The sequence below is a fragment of the Chrysemys picta genome, chromosome 2 (assembly GCF_011386835.1).
Source record: "Chrysemys picta bellii isolate R12L10 chromosome 2, ASM1138683v2, whole genome shotgun sequence".
Classification (NCBI taxonomy): Eukaryota; Metazoa; Chordata; order Testudines; family Emydidae; genus Chrysemys; species Chrysemys picta.
Window position 1 is genome coordinate 221,786,454 of NC_088792.1, and position 22,525 is coordinate 221,808,978.

Genomic DNA, 22,525 nt, shown 5'->3' on the forward strand with positions numbered 1-22,525 from the left:
CTAGCGCCTGGGCAAAAGCAATCTAGTGCTTTGTTTCAGCAGTTCTCATGGCAAATAAATGCCTGATCTCCATTTCAGCCCCTGGTAATTTTTGGTTGCTCGCTCTGCCTCATAACAGTTACCTGTGCCATCACCATGAAAGCTGACTGCTCCACCAAATGTTGGCTACTCGATACACTCAAGTCAGGGATTAAAAGTGGGTGGTATCAAGCTCCAAGCCATAGAGGGAGCCTCCCCACAAGAGACTGAAGCAAAAAGGGGGGCCAATGCCTGGATGCCCCACTGTTGAAAGTCCCAACTCCAGGTAGTTGATGGAACCATGTGAATCCCAGAAAGACTGTAGCAATTAAGGGCCAAACTTAAAAAGGAATGGTGTCTAAACAGTATCTATAAAGTATATGCATGCGGTTAGTTGTTTGTATATGCAGGCACAACCGAGACTCCTGTGGTCTTGAAAGTGTGGCCCAGGAACAAATTTTACCATCATCAAGATTGAAAAATGCTGCATCTAAATACTTCTGGTGTGCCTTTCATGTAGTAGAATATGAGTTCAGATTTCTACTCTGATCTGTTTAGGTTTGTATTTGACAATTGGGTTGAAGGAATGTGGTAAGAATGTGGCCACATGGGGAAGTCAAACAGTAGGTGTGTGATTCACAGCCTGGGAAAGGCTGGTTTTAACTCCAGCTCATCACAATATAGCAGCCTCTAAGAATCCTTCAAGGGCTAACCAGAAAAAGTAAACCTCTCCCCACCCAAGATTCCCAGCAAAACATGACTTACCTCAGCCAAGGCACCAGAAGAAAGCTGAAAGGCTGATTCTTAGGTTTAGTTTCTTCCTGATCTCAGTCCTGAGGGCTCACAAACTTATGCGTCTTCCCTCATTCAGTTCACTCACATCCTTTTTCTCTCAACCCCAGCATCTGAGGGTGAGAAGGAGGGACTTCCCTTCTCCACATATGTTTCCATCCTCTCTTGACTATCCCTGCACTGAGAGAAGATAGCTGTGCCCTTTCCTACAGAAAGGCAATTAACCATTTCCCTGACAGTCAAGGACCAGGGTCTTTACCTCCTATCATGGGGAGACAAAGCTTATGATTTAGTTACAGACCTTCAAATTCCTATATTATTATAGGTTAGCCAAGAATGACATTACATAGCCCAGATCAGGCTTCTTCAGCCTGAAAATAAGAAACTGCATGGGATTTTCTTTTAAATTGAGTCTGTGTCTACGTGTTTGAAATGACTTTGGATATTATGCATCCAGCAGGGCTTGGGCAAGGTTTTCCTGCAGTGACTCTTCCTATCCATGCCTATGATGCAGAAACTCGTGTCTTTTCTCTTTTGCTCTCATGGCTTTCAGCCATATGGAGCCACTGAAAAGGAGAAAGAGGCAACCTATGGGCCTTGCTGGTAGGGAGGTAAACAGAACAGTATGGATGCATAGAAGCTCTCAGAGAACTGACTGGAGTGGGGAAAGGTATCCCCCATGAGCCTCTGATCTTCCCCTATTCTTTGACCCCAGAACTCCTGGGATCACCCAGTTTCCCTCCCATCCTGCCTCATTGCTCCTTGGAAAACTAGGAGACCATGGTCCAATTTCAGTTTGGGGCAGTCTTTCTACTACTAGAGAAGGTATGTGCACAGAAGTAAGCTCATCTGTCTCACTGAAATGTCTCAGGGAAAAGCTCCTAGAATTTCATAGGTCAGTACTTCATTAATAAGAATATTATCTCCATTATACAACAGGTCAGGGCCTGAGCTCTTCTTCACTTTGAGAAAAGTGGGATGTGATGGTAAAAAGTTTGAGAAACAACAATAACATGAATTTATAAAGGAAGAACAAATGTTACCTTAATTGCTGGAGCTGCTCAATCGTCAAAGAAAGATGTACACCTCTACCCCGCTATAATGCTGTCCTCGGGAGCCAAAAAATCATACCGCGTTATAGGTGAAACCGCATTATATCGAACTTGCTTTGATCCGCCAGAGTGCGCAGCCCCGCCCCCCTGGGGTAGAGGTGTAATAGTTCAAATATTTTTGAAAAAATCTCTGAACTTGTCATATTATTGTCCAAGTTCTTACACTATGTCCAAGAGGCTTCAGAGCAGCAGCAGAAACATATATATGCAGTGTGGTATACCCTGTGTAATACAAATCTTGCTTTTCTAGGGCAGGATGGTGTATTGAACTGGCCTAGTGCACTGTCCTTACTGCAGCTTACTGTGGTGCACTACACTTGTTTTGGGTGGCTGCCAGCTGGGTTAGTACCTTCTAAGCATGCCCCTTGTAGCACATGCATATTGACCTCTGACATTACTTTTGTGAAAATGTTTCTACTGTTGCGGGCTGTATCTTTAGCCCTCTACTAGGTGCTGTGTTCACTGTGCACTTTAGATGCATTCTTAGGGTTACCATATTTCCACAAACAAAAAAGAGGACACTGGGGGGGAGGGGAAGCCCCGCCCTAGCCCCGCCCCATCCACTCCCTCCCACTTCCCACCCCCTGACTGCTCCCCTCAGAACCCCAACCCCCCCTGCTTCTTGTCCCCTGACTGTCCCCTGCTGAGAACCCCCTACCCTAACTGCCCCCCCCCAGGACCCTACCTGTCCCCTGACTGCCCTGACCCTTATCCACTCGCATGGGTGGCAGGGTTGTAGAAATTTTGGTGGTGCCCAGAACCCCCCACCCCACCTGCCTAAGGCTCTGGGAGGGGGGTTGGGTGGGGGGAGGAGGTCTGGGGTGCAGGTCCTGGGCTGGGGATTAGGGTGCAGGAGGGGTGCAGGTTCTGGGATAGAGTTTGGGTGCTGGGTGCAGGCTCCGGGCTGGGGCAGGGGGTGGGTGTGCAGGATGGGGTGAGGGGTGTAGGCTCTGGGATGGAGTTTGGGGTTGAGAGGCGGTGCAGAGGGAGGGGGTGCAGGCTTTAGGAGGAAGTTTGAGGGCAGGAGGGGGTGTGTGGGAAGAGGGAGGGGGATTGGGAGGGAGTTTGGGGATAGGAGGGGATGCAGGGGTGAGGGCTGTGGGTCTGGGGATGAGGGGTTCATGATGCAGGAGGGGGCTCAGGGATGGAGCAGAGGATTAGGGTGTGTGGGGATGAGGGCTGGGGCTGGGGGGTTTGGGGTGTTGGAGAGGCTCAGGGCTAGGGTGGAAGGGCAGGGTAAGGGCAGCCTGTCTTCCCATTAGTGGAAGGGGGCACTAGGACCCGGGGGCAGCAGACAGCAGTTGTCTGCGTGTACTGCCAGAGCCAGCACAGCAGACAAGGGAGAGACAGACAGGGAGGGGGGACCCACCGAGGGGGGGATGCACGGAGGGGGGGTGGCAGGTGGAGGCTGGGGACCCATCCAACACTCCCCCACTCCCTGACTGCCCCCCCCCACTCCTCTTACCATTCTGGCTCCACGTGGGTCGGTTTGTGTGTTACAGAGGACTACAGAGAGAGGGAGGGGGGAGCAGGGGAGGGCTCTGGATGCTGGAGGCCAATGGGAGTGGGTCAATCGGCCTAGCCGCCCAATCAGCAGCCACACTCTGCATGGAAGGGAGGGAGGGAGGCGAGGGAGAAAAAAACCCCGGACATTTTAACCTTGTTACCAATTCCTCCCGGACGGCTATTTAGAGACGCAAAAGCCGGACATGTCCGGGGAAATACGGACGGATGGTAACCCTATGCATTCTGTACTCGCATACACATCTTTAATCAGCTGCAGACTGAACGTGTGGGCAAAATGTAGCTTTTAGGAAGCAAACTTTGTGAAAGTCCTATGCTATGTAAAATCAAGGGTTAGATCTCTTAACAGAATGTTATTTCAAGTTCTCCAGTGTAACTTTAGTGCTCTCGTGGCCAAGATGGAGTCTGCTCTGCAGGCAGCTCTGGCCAAGAGAAGGCGTGCACAGGAATGCAGCAGGAGAAATCCCTTCCACCCCAGGGGCACCTGTTCCAAACCCCCCAGAGTGAACACACACACCTACAGGAAAAGTATAGTGGATATAACAAGAAAAATATTTATTTACAGAGGGATGAGAGGAGAAAAACAACAAGGGGAAATATAGGGGGAGCAGTAAGACAGGGCTGCATCCAAGCCAAGGCCCCACAGGCCCAGTGGTAGCACAGTCTGGAAGGGCAGACACTGAGCAATGTGTCTGCACACAGAGTTCAGGAGTCCTGAGCAAAGTTCCAGTCCAGTGGTGAGTCTTGGTTGCTCCTGGTCATTTTCGGCGCCAGTGAACTTTCCCCCAACAAACCCCTCCGGTGCCCTCTTCTGCCACTCTCTGCAAAGCCACACAGAGCGACCACCTCCCCACTTAACTAGCTAGCAACCTCCCTCCTTGTCCCCAATGCAGAGTCACAAGCCCCAGTACTCACAGCCCCATGCAGCTCTGGGCAGCAGTGATACTGGGTCCAGCTCCGGCCTGTCCTACTCGGCAATTCCTCCCTGGCACAGTGCTCCTCCTGGCTCCCGTCCTGGGGTGTCCCCGATCAGCCCTGTCCTTAGAATCATAGAATCATAGAATATCAGAGTTGGAAGGGACCTCAAGAGGTCATCTAGTCCAACCCCCTGCTCAAAGCAGGACCAATTCCCAGCTAAATCATCCCAGCCAGGGCTTTGTCAAGCCGGGCCTTAAAAACCTCCAAGGAAGGAGACTCCACCACCTGCCTAGGTAACGCATTCCAGTGCTTCACCACCCTCCTAGTGAAATAGTGTTTCCTGATATCCAACCTGGACCTCCCCCACTGCAACTTGAGACCATTGCTCCTTGTTCTGTCGTCTGCCACCACTGAGAACAGCCGAGCTCCATCCTCTTTGGAACCCCCCTTCAGGTAGTTGAAGGCTGCTATCAAATTCCCCCTCACTCTTCTCTTCTGGAGACTAAACAATCCCAGTTCCCTCAGCCTCTCCTCATAAGTCATGTGCTCCAGACCCCTAAAAGTCCTTCCCAGGCTTCAGGCGGGTTCCCTGCTGCTTCACTTTTCCAAGGCCTGCAGGCTGCCTCTCTCTCTCCCTCGAGCTCCAGCGCTGTCCCCTGGAGTTTCCCTCCTTTTTTTCTTACTCTCCCCCTCCCTCTTAGGAAAAAGATTTAAAGGGCCATGCTCTCTAAACCCCAAAGGGGTTACACCAGCATTACATTAGTGTTCTGTTACTATAGAGATAACATAATACTTTAGATGTAAGTTCCAACTCCATCCAAGGTGTCAATAAACACAACTTAGAAACAGGTTATTTTTATATTCTTTATTCCACCAAAACTGCATTGCAGTCTTCCAGTCTTTTATAGTATTTACATTATTTGCAACTCTTTCCATAAGTGCCAGTACAAATGTAACTGATGATCATCCAGAATAGCTATACAAATGTTCCTGAAAGCAAGGTGCATTTCTGGGAATTATTTTCTTATGCGCAATAATATATAATGTATATATATTAACAAAGCTTCAGAATATACAGTATCTTCCATTGAAAGTAGAACATCCCACTTACAGCTTATTCAGATTTCAGTTACATAGACTTTTGCATTTCAAGTTAGTGCAAATAATGAAAGTAAGAGCCTGAGCAAAATGGTGTAAATACAATAGAACAAGATAATCAACGGCAAAAACTAGCCAACTCTCTGCATATGATAACATTTAATTAGTATATTATTATTCTTTATATACAATATATTTAAATAATTGGCTTATTTGAGCTATAGGCAACAAATTTACAAATTAAAATAAAATAATGTTTCCTTCACACAAATATGGAATGTCCAACATATGAAAATAAAATGCATCTAGTAACAAAACAATGCTGTAAATCAAAAAGATACAAGATGTCTTTTCTATTTTCTTGGGGAAGATTTCAAGGCACTTTCTTGGCAAATCAGAGTTCTCTTGTAGTAGAAAGGACTGCAAGAAGAACAAGCATACCTAGTTTTAGAGCTGTGCAACACTGATGCAGTCCGCTTAATCCAAATACGTTTACAAATTACAATTTTGTGTGAACTAAAGAAACCTCTAGATTTGAAGAAACCTTTAGATTAACTCTGTGGTGCCGGTGGGTCTTGCCCCCCTGCTATGAGCACTAATGAGTTTTGCATCTGCAAATCCTGACTAATGGTGTGAGGAGGTTTAAAAGTTAGTGGTGCATGCTGGACCTTTCCAGAAAGTTTCCCATGCATTCAGTACAAATGCATTTCTATACATTGGCTGCCATTAAAATCTTCATTATTGCCATTCCCAAGTACCATTGTGTATTACCTATTCTGCAACAAACCACAGTAACTTTAATTAGACAAAACTATAAAGATTGTAATTGCAACCACGTGAGCATCCTTCATACAAACTATGTTCCTAAATGCCTTACAGTGTTGTCATTTTTCTAACCAAGCTAGCAGGTCACCTAGCAGGCAATCTACACATATTGTATCGCATCAGTAGACTTCTCCATGGTCCTGAAATGGAAGCAGAGGAAACCTTTGTACATCCCTTCCTGGAAGAGTTGGTGTAATACACCTTTGGAAAGAAAGCTTGGGATTTCCAAAGGAAAACTTGAACCATAATGTACAAATACCACTCCACCCTTTTCTCCTGGGTCATGTAAAGGAGGGGGAAGAACAAGCTTGTGCTCCCCTGTATTGCAGTTGCTGTTTCTGGTTAAACAAAATTATCAAGGTCACTTACATCCTAAGATGGGCCTATTTTTTATATTAGGAGGCGGAAAAGTACTTAATATCTGAGGTGAGGTTAGGACCCTCTGAGTCCTGCTGTTGGTGCCATGAAGGAACCCAAAAGGGCTCTCTCGGATGTAACACAAGGAGCTGGTCCTACAAGGGAGGCAGGAACAACAACAATTTTGGTTCTCTGTTACCTGCTGCAGGGAGCACTACCTCTGACCTTATTGAGCCAGCAGGAGGGGAAGAATCAATCATACCAATTAAATCCTCAACTAATGGGGTAAGGAGAAGCACCAGTCCTGCCCACTGCTGCCAAGACAGATGGCGAGGGAGCAAACAAATTGCATGATGGGTAGCAGGTAGGGTAGAGGAAGGTGGGTCAAACATACCTCTTGCCCCCGCCCAAGAGAAAAGCCTCAGCTGCTGTAAGATACTAGGGTTGAAAAGGGGGGCACACAGAGCAGGCACTCAGGCTCTGATCTCCCCTGCAGGAGGATAGAACATGGGAGAGGAGAGGGAGGCAAGGAAGACTCGGACCATGTTTCTACTGCCTTCCTGTATTACCTTTTTCCTCTAACCTTTACTTTGTTTTTTTTAAAGAAAGCCCAAATGCATGTTAAAGAGAACATGGTGACTGGGAAGCTGCTCACATTGCCTGCCCTTCCAACCTCCAGATCAGCTCTTCATTTTCTATCCATTTGGCAAGTGAATTAGAACACCTGGGTCCATAAATCAGGAGCCACTTCTGATCTCCTTTATCCTGATTTTTAGGATAAAGCAGAAGGCAGTAAACTTTCTGGGGAATAGGACTGTACTGAGGCTACAGCAAACGTCTTCAGCTCTTCCAGTTGGAAGAGCATGTGAAGAGAAAAATGGGAACATAGAACTGTCTGTGGGAATCCTGCAGAGTGAGCTAGAGGGGTAAAAAAAGATGTGGAGGAGGGAAGATGAGGCAGAGAAGAGGAAGGAAAACAGACCAGTGAGATATAGTGTAAGAGTGAGACAAGGAGCAGAAAACAAAAGAAAAATAGAATTGCATAGAGGGGAAGATAAATATTGTAGAAACACACAAAAAATAGAGATACACAGAAGAGAGATGTTAGGAAAGACACCTGCTTTGAGTCAGAGTGAGGAGACAATGGGCTAGAATCAGTGGTGTGCTGTGGCCGTGGTGCAAAGCATCTCGAGATAGTGATGACTCTGGTTTAAACAAGGAAAATAAAAAATACAGGGATAAAAGAAAGAGTTGTCTCATTTCTTCTGGCACTAGAATATTGCCATATTTTTCTAAGCTTCCCCCCCTCGCCCTCGGGCACCTGGGATCTTCCCATCTTCACTTGGGAATCAAATCAGCAAAGGCAACTACTTTTTATTCTGCTCTTCTTTCCTTGTTCCCTTTCAATTTGAACTGACACCTTGATACCAAAAAAAGACACAGCTTCTTAAATCTTAAGGCTATCACTACATTTTTAAGGGGAAATATTTTCGGAAATCATGCTACCCCGTGGAAATTTCTTTGCAAGCATTATTTGGGTGTAGTAAGAAGTTAACACCAGCAGAAGATATTTAAATAAACAAATATCAGAGTTTTTGATATTTATTAGCTATGGTAACTCCAGAGTGTTTTTAACAATCAGCATGAAAAGTTTGAACATTCTAAACATCCTTCTGAGAGTCTGTGTGACTGAGTGACATTCTTTCAAAGATGTGCATTGTTTTCTTCCTATTTGTGATACTGTGCCCCATAATTTAACCACGGGCAAGGGATTGGTATCCAGAAAGAGTGCTGCCTAAGAGTTAATAAAGCCTCAGGTTGTATTATGTTTTCTATACTCCCCTAACACCTCCACTTCCATGAATTCCACCTCCTTCATGCCTGTTCCCAGGGGCAGATTTTGGAGTTATAGATGGCCCTGGATCTGGTGCAAAGGCACAGGGCATTTTGCACTGTTCCTTTAAGGGATCCTCACAGATATCAGGGCAACTGTGAGTTGGAAACCAGACTTTCTGGGGTTTTTTTTTCCTTGGAGGAGCAAACCCTGCCACATTGAAGGAAGAATCTGGAGGAAATACTATGAGGGAGCTTCACAGATTCCTTGCCCTCCCCCACCTTTCCAGTTTCCTTCTCAGATATGTTTATGGAAGTGGGTCATCTGAGCCATAATTATTTAGTGCCAGAAACATCATATGGAGCCACGAGTTAATGTAAGAATACTACATCGGAGCATGGATAACAGATGTCTGTACATTAATGTGCTACCTCCATGATACACCAGTAGGTGCAAAATTCAAACTGTGGCACAAAAATAGAGCACATTAATACCAAAGCAGCAGGTTATAAACACTACCACATTTCTGTTTGTTTTCTAGATAACAGGTGAAAGCTATCAGGCAAATTACTAGGTCATAAAGTAAACAAGGATCAGATGAAGAAAAAGGATACTTACACAGCAAATTTTCTAGGGTTGTGTACACAAAGGGCTCATTGCCAATCTTGTTAGTAATCTTGCACACCTTTTGTAATCTATAAAATAAAATCATTCACAATAACAATAAATAATTGGAATTGCTATGTATTCTGGGTGAACAACATTAATATTCAGAGTGGGAACCAGGTTTATGCAAACTGCACAATGAAAAAATTTCTGTTAGAAATACATGAAATGATTTGTACTGGTTGCAAAATGATACCAGTAGCTTATTACAATTTTGCTTTTCATCACACACCTATGATACACAATTGTATTAAAGTAGAGGGTAGATTTTGTCTTTTGCACCTTACAAAATCTATATAATATGAAGGATCACATGGCTCTGTGAATCCAAATAATTGTATTTAGTAAATATACATAACGTGCAAGGCCATATATAAACTCCTGTTCTGGCAGGGTTTTGGTGTCTTATGAGACAGAAGATAGTGAGGTCACAAACCAATTAAAGGGATATTATTCAATTCCTATACACTACAGGAAAGAGGAAGTAATTCTATTACAACAATCAAACTTATTATTTATTCTTTACAGGATCGGGCCCGGATTTCTATGTTCCCACTTCTACTCAGCATAAGGATTGGACAACTAGGGCCTAGTATTACTTAATCAAGTTGGGACTTGGCTGCTCTGTCCTGTTTGAAGGCCAGATTCTGTGAGGTGCTAATGTTCGATGGGACTTAAGTTGTCAACACCTCACAAGAAGTGTTCTCTACTTTGCAGAATGATGTCATATGTCTGGAAGTGTGAGGTTTTGCATGACTAATAAATTTAAATGTTGTAGACAAACAGTGCTGTTGATTGCCAGTCAGCTTCTCTTTTCCTTTCAGTTGCACTAGAACAATTTCTTTGTTAGGAGTTCCTTCCCTCCCCCCCCCTTTTACTACATTATTTATATAAAAAAATTCTTAAACAAAGCTTTCGGACAGATTTAGCAGCTGGCCTTAAAGTCCTTGTTCAGGTAAAACTCCCATTGACTTGAAATGGGAATTTTAGCTCTGTAAGGACTGGGCCTATAATCTGTCAAATAGAAAAGCAATGGTTCTCTTCTTGCTGGAATTATTTTTATTTGCAAAAACGAATTGAAAATTGGGAGTTCATTGACTTTCATTCTTTAAGGTGTGTATGTAATTACAGAAAATTATTCTAAAAAATTGGCATTTTATTGCTACAATGTAGCCATTCTCCAGAGGCCTGGTTCTCTTCTCACTTACATTAGTCTTATTTAGGAGCATCTCCACTGAAGTTAATGGAATTACACTAGTGTAAAACCAATGAAAGTGAGAGACAAATCAGACCCAGTGTATTTTCCATGGAGTGAGGATTGAATATAAGCAAAGGTCATGATCAGGCCTAGAATGGCACACATTTAGGCCTGGTTATATCAGTTATATCTGTATAGCTACATTGGTCAGGGAGTTGAAAAAAAACACATCCCAACTAATGTAGCTATGCCAACATAACCCCCAGTATAGACACAACTATATTAACAGAAGAGGCCTTCCATCAATACAGCTAACTTCATTTGGGGAGGTGGTGTTCCTGCACCAACAGAACACACGTTTCTATTGGTGTCAGCTGCATCTACACTACAGAGATATGCTGGCATAGTCTACATAGTGAAACAAGCATGTTTATAAATAGAAAAACACTGGTGTTAGAGCTAAAAATCATTTCATCTGTTACTTACATGCTGGTGTTGAACAGTCCCTTGTGTTGTGATAGAGTCGATGGAAATGCTTGCTACACTCAGCTGAGAATGATACCGGCCCTGTTTGATAACAAACAGCAGTTAGCGACAAAAGAAAATGTTTGAGTATTTCAAAGCCTGTTTGATAGCTGGTTCACGTGTATATAAATCCCCCCTGCTCCAACATTCTTCTGGATGAAACGCAATCTTCAGAAACAGATCTGTGTATGCCTGAGATATTACAGGTTGAAAAAAACAAGTCCATAACTGCTAATGTTTTACAGCCTTAATATAATTATGCTTAATCTGTTAATACAATTTAAACAATTACATTGTAATCTGATTATGAAGTCACAAGATAACAGAAAGGGAGCTACATATAAATTGGTGTGGAGGTGGTGGGAAATGTTAAATTCCAAAGTCAATATATTTTTATCATTAAATTTTCCCTTATTTCCTTTTTTTTTTTCCTATTTAGTCACTGTAATGAAGTGCTATAATATGTTCTTTCACTGATATGATCATGGTCTATGTGTCAGGAATACAGTCCTTTGAAAGTGAAACAGCTCTTTGTCTTGAAGTCCCAGAAATAAGTCCAAAGCCAGGAGTGAAATTTCCAATGAAGTAAAAAATCAAATTGTGTAGCTACCACAGTGCCCACTTAGCTCAATATACAGTAGTCTAACCCAAAAGGAATAAATATGATATAGTTTATTGTTTGGCTGCTATAATTTTTATCTCTAAAGAAGGAGCATTTTAAACAAATGAAGTTCCCAAGTCCAGCAAAGCTAAAGTAATTAGTCTACAACTTCAATTTGCTCTAGATGCTGCATGGAGACTTTTTGATTTTATTTAAAGATTTGTTTTATTAAACTGTTTTAATAGGATAGCAACTTGCAGGATTGGCCCCTAAGTGCCTCTTGCAAAGTATTATGCATTCTCAACCACCCACTATGTTTCAGAGTTAGGCCCAAAGGAAAGTAACTGGTTTGCCTCTGCTATTTTGGATCCATGACATCTTCCTAGCTGTGCTTCCCAGTCTGGGCATACGGTCAGTGGCTTCTGTTTGCATGACACAAATATGCTGAAACTGAGGAGGACTTCAGAACTTGGCTCAAGAGTTAGAGAAAGTGAATCAAAATAGCCCAAAAGTAGCTAATAGGCCAGGAAGTCAGAGGAAGGTAGTAGGATGAAACAAAATCTTTAAAATTGATTGTTATATTAGGGAACATCTGGGGTTTTAAATTAAACCCTTACTTTGTTTAATGTGTTTATTGTCCAAGAATCTTACTTACAGTACTTATTCAACATTTAAAATGAGCATAATCTCCTGTCATATTTGATATGTAGAATATTTTTCTTAATTTGGAAGCATATGGACTATGAAAAAAATGTTGATTATTTTTCTGCATGCCCTAAAACTAACAATGAATATGTCTGTATAACGGTTCGTGTTATTTACGGTGATGCAAACAGGATTATAATTTGGAATAATAGGATGAAATTAAGATATTGAAAATTTAGACTTAATTTCAAGACAAATTTAATGATGGTGAGATCTACTAAAGTTGTGGAATAGTCTTTCAAGGGAAGTGGCCCCATTACTTGAGACCTTTAAAATGTAAATTGGGAACATTACAAAATATACCATAGGGAATAATCCTGGACTATGTGGAAAGACTATGTGTTCTGTGGGCTAATCCATCTTTCCCTATTCATGCAAGGAATTCTTACTGAGGTAAATAGTCTCACTAATTTCAACGGGACTACTCATATAGAAATGGACTCAAATGATTAAGGGCTTCGGGATCAGGCCCTATTTAGGTCTTTATCCATCGCTAACTTCTGTATTCTGGTCATATGTTCTGTAGTATTCATGGATATTTTTGACCAATGTACTCTGTTTTAGGTATGATTTTTATTTCATCTAAGTTCTTATACTGTACCCACTTCAGTATTTGAGCAGTTAAACAATATGACTAATATCAGTCAAGTGACATTTTCTTTTTTCCCCTCCCCAAAAGAGAACTCTTATGAGTGTTTTTAGTTCTTGTTGTTTTAAAATAAATAAAACGGGCGTGTTAGGCACTGCTACACAGGAAAGCAAAGTCGAAGACTTTTGCTGGTGGTGGTTTTATGTGTGTTTGTTTTTGTTTTTTTAATGTGTACTGGACAGCGGTAAGGTTTGCAGTCAGTCTTAGTTCCTTCAACAGCGAATTCCAAAACTGGGTACTAGAAAATCCTTCTCTCCTCTCACACATGCTTCACTCAAAGTAGACAATTTTACCATTCCTGAGAAGAGTCAAAAGTGAAGGAGATTCCACAGGGTGAGACAATACTTTATGTAACCTGAGCCCCATCATTTAGAGCCTTAAAAATATGGACCAACACCTTCTATTTGACCCATTGTTCTATAGGAAACTAGTGAAGTACAAGATCATGTGCTGGTTCCAATCTGAGATGTGCTACTACATTCCACACCATTTGTAATTTTATCAGGGCTCATATTTTCAAGCCCAGGTACATGGTCTTGCAATAAACCAGTTAGGAAATAACAACGGTATGTATGATCAAAGCCATGTCTTTATTGGTTTCTAAGGCCTCAGGTGATAGAGCACATTCTGTGCAGATGCAACTTTGCAAAAATCCACAATCATCAAGAACTCTAGAATTACCCTTAAACTGTGCTTACCTTGAAGATTTGTGGACATTTGTCCCTGAGTGAAGGAGACAGCACTTAGGTAACAAGCTCTATGAAGCATTGCCTTTTGCCTCTAAATATCGGTATGAAATATCCAGTAAAAATATGTTCAAAACTAATTTTTATTTTTAAAGAAATCTCGCAATGATGTAGAAAAAAGTCAGAGGTGAATTTACAGAGGCATATGAAAGAGTTAGAAGGAAAGGCTGAATGGTTAGGGAAGATTCTACTGAATTTTGCTGTTAATCCATTGGTAGAAGAACTTCAGAATCTGAAGACATTTTAACAGATGGAAATGGATTTCCATTGAAAAAGGGCGGACTTTGGCATAGAGTAACAGGATAAGATAAAACAAAGTCATTTTATTAAACTAACTCTGAAGGCGATTAAGGGGGCTTGAAATGACTGAAAGCTTAGAGGGTTAAAGAGAAGGGGAAGGGGGGGGAGAAAGAAGGAGCTTTCTGCTTCTCAGAGTTATTGTTTTATTTACAAATAAAAAATAACTTGATTTGTATGTAACTGTGTTTTGAGTATATGCATTTTAAGTCATTCAGGCCACCCTTCCTTCTTTTTTATTTGCTCCTATCTTGGCAAACAGTACCCATGATACACCAAGGCAACTCACTTCTTAACATCAGTAGTATCCAGAACACTTGAACAATGCAAGAGACATTGAAAGTTAAAGCTGCTGGAAGCAGGCCCTGTCCAGGAGGGGTAAAATTGTAAGCTGACTCCACTAAATCTTTCAACAAAGAGGTAGATACGGGTTCTTACAACTAGAGCAAGAACAACTAAGGAAGAATTAGTAAAAGGAGATCTGGTTATCAGTTGAATGTACATTTTTCTATTCAGCCAAAAAAAGCATAGAACAGCTGGATTCCTTTACACCACGATAGTGGCATTTGGGAACTACAGGACTTTGAATCTCATTGTGTTTCTCTTGGTCTCTTCTCCTACTCTTCCCCCTCCTTTCTCCCATATTCTCAGTCCACACTGCTGCCCCTCTACCTCCTACTACCCTTGCAGAGAATTCTCTATATCACCTAGTTGAGTCACCTTCCACTTTGGCTGGAGCTACATCTCATCCCTCTGCTACCTGGGGTCATATCTCCTCCTTACCCTCCAGGACTTCGGCATCTCCCTTCTCCTCTCCAGCCTCCTCTTTGCGGCCCTAAGCTGCATCTCATTCTCCTGGGCTTCTCTCCAAATTCATTTGGTTGCCGCTATTTCCCCTCCAACCTCCTGTTCCTCTCTTTTGTTCTATTTCTCTTTTTCCAAAGTCCACTATGCCCCATAATTTTTTTTTATTAATGAAGATATCCTATCTCACAGAGCTGGAAGGGACCTTGAAAGGTCATTGAGTCCAGCCCCCTGCCTTCACTAGCAGGACCAAGTACTGATTTTGCCCCCGATCCCTAATTGGCCCCCTCAAGGATTGAACTCACAACCCTGGGTTTAGCAGGCCAATGCTCAAACCTCTGAGCTGTCCTCCCCATCAGAAGCACTCCTCTACAGGTCTCTCACCATCACCACTCATCTGATATTCTCCTACCCCTTAATTCCTGAACATTTGCAGGGGTGGGAGAGAAGAGGGAAATGGGAAACAGGAATGAAGGGGACAGAAACATGTTGTTATCAGGCAGTTCTTATTGTTTATATTCAGAGGGTACAGTATCTTCCACTGAGGTTACAGTTGCAAAAGAAATTGCATTCTATAGTACTGATTTTTGCACTTTGAAATAAACTTTGATATTTACACATCAATCATGGTTCTGTGTGTGATTGAACATGATAAGAACAGAGATAAGAGGCACTTCACTTTTAGGATGATAAGTGACATAGAATTGCCTATAAATAAGCTTGGCAGAATTCAATTTTTTTTTTTAATTTTGACAGATAATATTGATGTTTATTTTTAAGTATTTTTTTAGATTTGTATTGATTAAATGTTCAGTTACATAAAATTACGGTGTAGTCACAATTATTTAATGACAGTAGACACTGAAATTCAAAACATTTAAGCTTTATAATCTGTTAAAACAAATTGTCAACATCACATGTCAACATTTACACACTTAAATCTTTAAATCAACAAATCATACCTGTTTTACTACTCATTTGCTAGTTCTTTTGTAATAAACCTAATTCAAAAGTCTAAAGCACTGCATTTTGACTTGAATAAGTTCCCAGGTAGCATTTTCCCTACTTTGCCTATTTGCAATTCAATTATCATCGATGGAAATATTTTGTCATCGGTTTGTGTGTATAGTGAAATTGATGTTTAATTTGTTATTGATTAAATGTTAGTAAGCTTTCTGAGCCTACCTATCAATAATAAACAGAGCCCAGAAACAGCCATAATACTAATGAAGTTGAAGGTAGCTCTGACATAACTTTATGGTCAAGGACAGAATAGTGTAAAATTAGAGATGAACTCAAGGTGACTTTTCAAAATATTATCAAGAGAAAGCAGATATGATTTACATTCATGTATACCTCGTTTCCCTCATATCAGATTGCAAATGGCAATTTGATATATATATATTTTGCAGTATATGGATATATTCTGTTCATCAATAGCACTGGCAAGCTGTTCATTTAAATCCAGTGAGATATAGGGACTGAACTCTCCTAGTCTCTTTTGAAAATTCCAGCCTCAATTTAATTTCACAAGTGTTAAATTCAGAACCAGACATTAAGAATGATATTAGCTATGTAACTAGTTTTTCATGCCTGTTTAGAATATACTCATGTTCACGAATTAAAGCAAAGAGTTGTCCTTACCTGTAAAGTGTTTTATGAACTTGTCTTTTAAATTGGAATCTCTTGGAAATATTTCTGAAGAAAAAAAAGTATACAGGTGATACTTTTATTACAATAAACTGAGAATAATGTGTACACAAATATGCTGTACATGCACACAATAACCTCCCATATTAGTAAGCATTCTCAGTTTCATAGATATGATATATAGTTCATTAAATTAGCTTTAATATTTTTTCCAAATAATTTATAGGTCAATAGATTAATGCCAGAAGGGATGACCTCCTGCATAAAACAGACCATATAATTTCACCCAGTAATTCCTGTATTAATTAAATCCATATCTTTTGGTAGAGTTAAACCATACTTTTTTAGAAAGACCACAATCTAAACATAGGAATGCTGTGCTACACCGTAAGTACTCAGGTACCACAGTGACTGGGGCCATATAAAAAACTAGATAGATACAAGCCAAATACAGTATCTTGTTCTTAAGTTACCTACAACTTGTGCCTTTGGAGGAAGGGGAACACACTCCATAATGCACCTAGACCATGATTAAATTCCCATTAAAGTAAATGGAGCTTTTCCCCCGATGTCAGTAGGGGTGAGATCTTGCCCCTTCTCCATCATGCATTCCTTATATCTCTGCATCACTCGATTTACACTTTAAATATCATTGTATCAGATAGTAAATATTCGGCTCACAAAATGCATGCTAATAAGTAGACAAATTAGGAGTTAACATTAGGGACTTGTCACCAAACAGGTCTAGGCGCTATAAGCAGTTTCCTTCTTGTTTATATAGTGTTAAAGTCTCTGTATTCTTATGCTGCTCTCTACCCAGTACCCACAGACAAACAATAGGAAATGGCTCTACCTACGTTTTGTTATATTATCAGCAATGAACCCAGATCTGGTCTGAATTAATTCCCATTCAACTAATGACAGAAAGCATGTTCCCTTTCATAGATTGGAAGGCAGCAGCAATCTGCCAAAATAAATTGTTAGTGACTCTGGGCAGGGATTTTGGTTTGGGTTTTTTTTTTTGGCTGAACGGGAGCAGAGGTGGGAAGGGACTGTATTTTTAGGTTGTGGTTTTCAAAGGCATTTATGTCCCCTAATCCTACAGAATTTCAATGAGATTTAGGCATCTAACTGCCATAGGTGCCTTGGAAAATCCCAGCCTGATCTGACATGGATTTCATTGGTTGGCCAATTCATTTCTCCCCCCTGCACACTGAGGTTATTTTCATGAAATTTCAGGGGGGTTAAAATTATTCTCAGTGAAATGTGAAAAGGGCCTTTACTTTCATTTCACTAGAATATTCACAGAAAGTGACCACACACACACGCACAAGCCACAAACACAGCTGAAATTAATTTGTATTACAAATGTGAATAGTCTCAGTCTTTTTGGTAGCATTTTCCCAACTGCACCTGCTAACATCAGCAATTCTACCTGAAACTAACTGGTAGCACTAGAGGAGCAACAGTAACTTTTACTCTGCAGCAGTTCTCAATTTTAAGGCAGTATGGCCAGACTATAAGGCTAACAATGAGAGTCAGCATAATGGTACTATTGTTAAGAGAGTTAATTCCCATCTTTTTGGTCAAGTCTTCTCAGTTTTAAAAGCAGGCATGTTTTCAAAATTCCCAACACCAAAGATCATCAAATTCCACCAGGGTTTAAAGGACTACCCAAATACATACATACATACATACATACATACATACATACATAAATAAATAAAGCCATATTCCCAAAGGACTTTAAATTAAATGAAATCAAGCCCTTGCTTGATAGTTGATTACGATGGACCCAACAACAGAGGGCAGAAGCAGAATCTTGACAAGGAGTAAGCTTCCAAAAGTTGGTGTAAAATTTCCAAGACAAGAGTTCTACGCTAGTTTAGCCAGGCTTGCAACCAGCTCTTGTTAACAGTGTTAATAACATTTCACATAGTATGCATCACCTTTTAAAGGCAAGGTAAATTCCTTAGATGCATATTCATTTCATGAAGGGGAAACAGCATTGTGTAGTAGAAATGATCTGTATTTGCAAAGTTTTGTTTAAATTATGCTTACTATGGAGCTGCACTAGGCATAAATACAGCAAAATAGTATCCTATGTGTGGAAGATACAAATGAAATTTTTATATGGGTAAGCAGCATATATATTTTACTCTTTGAACATGAAGAGAATGTGGCATAGGGAGGTCAAATATAATCAAAGTACTATTTAACCATCACAAATATATGGGTATAGGATACTAAGCCATTTATGTTCTGATATAGAACAGACATGATGCAACATCTTATGCATAGATTTATAATCTTACATTTCTCTTTTATATTGATAGGCAAAGTTACAAGTGAATTATAATGACATGTACTTGTATAATATAAGCAAGAGTTCCATCCCTAGTATAATCCCAATTAATAATCATAAGAAATCTTCTTTACTTAGGGATTTCTTTCTTGGTTCCAGTGGAATCTCTCATCTTGGATGTCTAGTCTCCTTTAGATAATTAAGCACGACGGGGGCAAATCCTGCCCCTCCTTTCCCCCTCCACAGGTGGTGATGGTCATGAAAATTACTAAGGCTGGAGTAGTGATGCTAGAACTGTTCTACAATTGCTCTGATGCCTGGGGCAGGAATGATGGTTTTGTGGTTAAAGTACCAGATGGGAAATGAGAGCTAGGCTTTTCCTCAGCTCTACCCCACAGATTTTGTGCATGACTTTGCCTCCGTCTCCCTTCTCATTTTTTGTCTTGTCTAGATACACTGTGAGCTCAGGAGGTCATGAACTCTTTTCTACTCCGTTTGAACTGTTGTTAGCATAATGGGGCCCTGGGCCTTGGTTGGGCCTCTCTGTGCTACTTTAATATAGATAATAAATAACAGTAATAACTGTGGTTAAGGAATTGAACTAAGATTCCAGACATTAGAGTCAAATTCCCAGCTCTACTACAGACTTCCTGTGTGACTTGGAGAAGTTATTTAATCTTCCTGTGCCTCAGTTTCCCATCTGTAAAATTAACACAGGTACTTTCCTTTTGTGAGAATAAATTGTTTAATGTTTTTGAGGTACCCAGATACCTACTATAACAATGAGCCGCCACATTAGTAACCAAATGAAGGGATTTTCCTCAAACTTAAAAAAAAAAAAAAAAGCCAATGAAAAAAATCCACCTTCTATATGCAAGGAAAATTACTGCACTGTGGCTGAATCCCCAGAAATATATAAGCATATTAAACAGGAGCTTAGAATGGAAATGGTTTTGCCATCTTTACTATATTCAGCACTTAGCTTCTTTAAGTTTGGAATTATATCCAAAATGTAAGAACCTCCAATATTTCAGAATATCTACAGTAGGACACAAGATTCTTTAAGCTTTCCAGCACATATTTTTCCTTTTGTATTATACTGTACTCCATTATTCTCTTCCTACAACAAAACAAGTGACTCCATGTTCACTTTCTGCATTCCAAGGTCTGGGTTATAGAACATTACATTGTGCAAGTCTCTAGTGATCATTACTGTACAGCATTTACTTTTGTAAATATTGTGTAAGTAATCTTAAATAAATTATTATTCAAACAGAAAGCAAGGGGTATTTCACTCTGGTTATATGACCAAACATGTAAAGCTGTTTTGTTTCATCCTATTTCTCAGGAGAAATGCCTGAGAAGGTTTTTATTTTGTGGTTCTATTGAAGCCAAATGAATTCCATTACTAAGAAATAGTTTGGAACAGATCCTGCACTAGTGTTTCAGTAGTATTTTTTCTATTAATCTAGTTTAGAGGCACCTAGACTTCGGGTAACTGACTGAGGCAATGACAACTTGTCATGAGCCCAATGGATACACCTACCTTGCTTATAGGAACATACTTTTTATGGATTTTACACAAAATCCCAGAATCATCACTTCTATCTTTGAATCCCTCCACTGAAATATTTAGCATTGTCTCTGCTTACTCCTCTGTGAATGATAATCTTACAAAAATATAAAATTAAGAATATCTGCCTTAAAAAAGAACCAAATGTTTACAAGCTCTGGACTTATTTCCACATATTTGGACTTCAAAGTCTTTTACAACTATGGTATTTTAAGCTCTATGTAAGCTCTTTTTTGTGTATTTTCCTAGCACGAGTATTGCAGCTAGAAAATGAGAATCGGTCTCTTCCACTATAAACCTTGATGCTCAGTCATCTCAAATCACATTTTGGCAGGTATGCCATAAATCCAAGCAACACTTGCTCCAAAAGATTATTTCAATTCATGATACTGTTTATTATGTTGTATTTGTTGTCGTTGTTATTGTTTAACTATAAAGGGGATGGGGTGTAAAAAAAAGATTTTGCAAAGCTCTTATTCTTAATGTGGACTGAACTTGTTTGTTGGTTTAGGAATAAAACTTTAAAATGGCCAAGAAGATATTCTGATTTTAAACATACTAGAACACCCTCGATAGTAAAATTCAGTAGCATTCTTTATCACAACAGAAATTCCCCATTCATTTGTATGGGGCTTTTCTTCAGCAAAAACATCCCATGATGTCTAGAGAGCCCATGGATAGCCAATTAAGACAATATTACAATGCCAAGATGAAACAAAGTTATTGTAAGATTGTCTAGATCTTGCTACACCAAGTTTAAACAAATTTATGTAAATAGAAAGTGTTACAGTGCTAAAAGCAATAACAAAATATTGCCAATGCCAGTTAATTAGTCAAATCATTCAATGTGACAATTTAGAGGAATATTTCCTCATCCATTATTTTGGAAATCCTGCAGACTCTCTCAGGTTGTGACCAAAGGGAAATGCATAGTCCAGTCCTAGGTGGACTCTATTCAGCCCTATGTGCCAAAACCCAGTTCCGACATCATATTTAGCCTGGAAAGTTCTGGCAGGATATCACACATTGTGGGAACCGTCACCTTTTCAGTTCCTGACACAATGGCTATGGAGGTTCTTAGTTTGCCGCACAGATTAATGCATAGCTTATTCAGGCAGTATTGGTTTCTTGCAACTCTAGGATACACCTCTTTGCACATTCTTGCATTCCTTGCAGACTGTTGCTAGGATTATATTTTGAGTTTGTTACTGAGAAATTATATTTACACAGTAGGTGCACTGTGCTCTCATTGTACAATATCACAGTATACACTTTCCTTAATGATAGTTTCTGGCTCTAGTTCACTCTGGGGAATCATGTTGCCCAGGGTCCCACATTTGTAAATGGCCTGAAATCCTCTTCCTGAAGCAAGTGTACATGAAGGCATAGAACTCCCTGCAATATGATGGCTGCTAAATGAGGAAATATTCATCTCAACTGTCTAGTTCAATACTTGTCAATCAATCCATTCATGTTGCCTCCCAGATCTATTTCAGTCTTTGTTCTATTTTTGAGCTTATCTCTTTCTTTCTCCAGATACTCACAATCTAAAACCTTGGTGCAACTAATAAATGCATAGTTAACTTGGTAGATTTCTTGCCCCCTCTTCCCCTCCCCCCCCACACCTAGGATATACATCATTGATTCCATCAACCTAAGTGAAATCTCTATTTTTGTTTAAGAGGAGGCACTGTATATATCTTGTGTTAAGAAACATGCACAACTCTCATTGACTGAAGGGTTTGGTATGTGTATTATGTTTTATGGGGGATAAATGGGAAATGATTTGACACTCAGCAGGGATAATGTTATACCCAAAGAAGATCTCCTTCCCATGAGTAGTACAAATCTGTTTGAAATTCAAAATGACAATGCACTGGATTGTAGTATAATGAAGATTTAAGGAAGTTAACTAATATTTTATCATTTTCTAAGGGTGGTCTATTACTGGTGACACCACAAGTGAAAATGGATTGGCTGGTTTCATCTTAATACATGACTCAGAATAAATCAATAATAAAACAAAACAAAAAAAACCACTGTCTGCTCAATAGAATATCATGAACTTATATACCACTGCCACTCCTATAGCTCTCCAAATAAAAGTCTGTTTGGGGGGATGAAAGCTGTGAGTCAAGTGTAGTGACTAATTCACAATGAAGCATTTGACTAATTTATTTTCCTTTTCTACTTACGCAATATCTTTGAACACAGCACCAACCAATATTTGCTGTATAACAAATCTGTATTCAGTATATTTACTCTAGGCATAGAGAATATTCAAAATGTAAACTGTGATAGTTGGTTGTGATTTGTCACCCAAACCAC

At 40.3% G+C, this 22,525-nt stretch overlaps 1 protein-coding gene across 1 annotated transcript in view; it reads right to left on the reverse strand.

The window, feature by feature from the left end:
- Positions 1 to 5,214: 5,214 nt before the first annotated feature.
- ALKAL1 (ALK and LTK ligand 1) overlaps positions 5,215 to 22,525 on the reverse strand; it is a 45,395-nt gene continuing 28,084 nt past the window's right edge. The window contains exons 3-6 of the mRNA XM_005279920.5: positions 16,314 to 16,367; positions 10,829 to 10,909; positions 9,097 to 9,173; positions 5,215 to 5,882 (exon numbers count right to left, since the gene is read on the reverse strand). Of these exons, the coding sequence (XP_005279977.1) occupies positions 9,109 to 9,173; positions 10,829 to 10,909; positions 16,314 to 16,367 (200 nt within the window). The 3' untranslated portion in view covers positions 5,215 to 5,882; positions 9,097 to 9,108. The remainder of the gene's footprint in view (positions 5,883 to 9,096; positions 9,174 to 10,828; positions 10,910 to 16,313; positions 16,368 to 22,525) is intronic.